Raw genomic sequence first — 1,344 nt, 5'->3', positions numbered from 1 at the left:
TGAGGCAGGAGAATGGCGTGAACCCGGGAGGCGGAGCTTGCAGTGAGCTGAGATCCGGCCACTGCACTCCAGCCTGGGCGGCAGAGCAAGACTCCGTCTCAAAAAAAAAAAAAAAAAAAAAACCTAGGAGACAGGTCCTATTAATATTATTATCCTCGTTTTACAAATAAAGAAACTGAAGCCCAGAGATTAAGTTACTTGCCCAAGGTCACCCAGCTAAGTGACAGTACTGGGATTCATACTCAGGAAACCTGATTCTTAACCATTACTCCATACTGCCTCTTCATAAATGGATGGATGAATACAATGGAAATTGATAAATAAATTACCTCCTCCAAAGGAGGAGGTAGTAGTGGGACCTCAAAGGCCGAGCAAAGGAGGCAGAGGGGTGTCTCTGATGGCCCAGATCTTGGGCCAGTCTCTTCCTTTGGTGGCTGGGAGTAGGATGCTCACCAACCCTCTTCTCCCTCTCTGCCCACAGATGTGCCAGGCCTCCAAGCCGCCTCCCACATTGGGCACCTGCAGCAGGAGGCTCACTGGGCGCTGTGTGAAGTCCTGGAGCCCTGGTGCCCAGCAGCCCAAGGCCGCCTGGCCCGTGTCCTCTTCACAGCCTCCACCCTCAAGTCCATTCCGACCAGCCTGCTTGGGGACCTCTTTTTTCGCCCTATCATTGGAGATGTTGACATCGCTGGCCTTCTTGGGGACATGCTCTTGCTGAGGTGACCAGCTGCAGCCCAGGCAGAGATCAGGTGGGCAGAGGCTGGCAGTGCTGATTCAGCCTGGCCATCCCCAGAGGTGACCCAATGCTCCCGGAGGGGGCAAGGCTGTATAGACAGCACTTGGCTCCTTAGGAACAGCCCTTCACTCAGCCACACCCCACATTGGACTTCCTTGGTTTGGACACAGTGCTCCAGCTGCCTGGAAGGCTCTTGGTGGTCCCCACAGCCTCTGGGCCAAGACTCCTGTCCCTTGTTGGGATGGGAATGAAAGCTTAGGCTGCTCATTGGACCAGAAGTCCTACTGACTTTATACAGAACTGAATTAAGTTATTGATTTTTGTAATAAAAGGTATGAAACACTTGGAGCCTGATACTGTCGTTTGTGCATATAGAAGGGACTGTCTCACCTCCAGGGCCCACCCTGCTCCTATCAGAGGTAGCCCAAGGGAAAAAATCCACAGGGTTGCTGGAACTAATTTTCCAGGGAACAGTATCAGTTCACAATCCCATCACCTCATTGCCTTTATCCTCAGGGGAAGGAGGTTGCTCTCCTGTTCCCAAACCCTTCACTAACCACTCTCCTGGCTCCTACCCACTTCATGCGCCCTCTCACCACAGTTAAAGC

General features: G+C 52.5%; 1 protein-coding gene across 1 annotated transcript in view; it reads left to right on the top strand.

The window, feature by feature from the left end:
• The window catches only part of NR0B2 (nuclear receptor subfamily 0, group B, member 2), a 2,929-nt gene extending 1,850 nt beyond the window's left edge, over window positions 1-1,079 (top strand). Inside the window, exon 2 of the mRNA XM_011981667.1 lies at window positions 482-1,079. Coding sequence (XP_011837057.1) covers window positions 482-723 — 242 coding nt within the window. The 3' untranslated portion in view covers window positions 724-1,079. The remainder of the gene's footprint in view (window positions 1-481) is intronic.
• Window positions 1,080-1,344: the final 265 nt, after the last annotated feature.

This window comes from Mandrillus leucophaeus, unplaced genomic scaffold (genome assembly GCF_000951045.1).
Source record: "Mandrillus leucophaeus isolate KB7577 unplaced genomic scaffold, Mleu.le_1.0 Scaffold23, whole genome shotgun sequence".
NCBI lineage: Eukaryota > Metazoa > Chordata > Mammalia > Primates > Cercopithecidae > Mandrillus > Mandrillus leucophaeus.
This window is presented reverse-complemented; position numbering and strand designations above follow the sequence as displayed.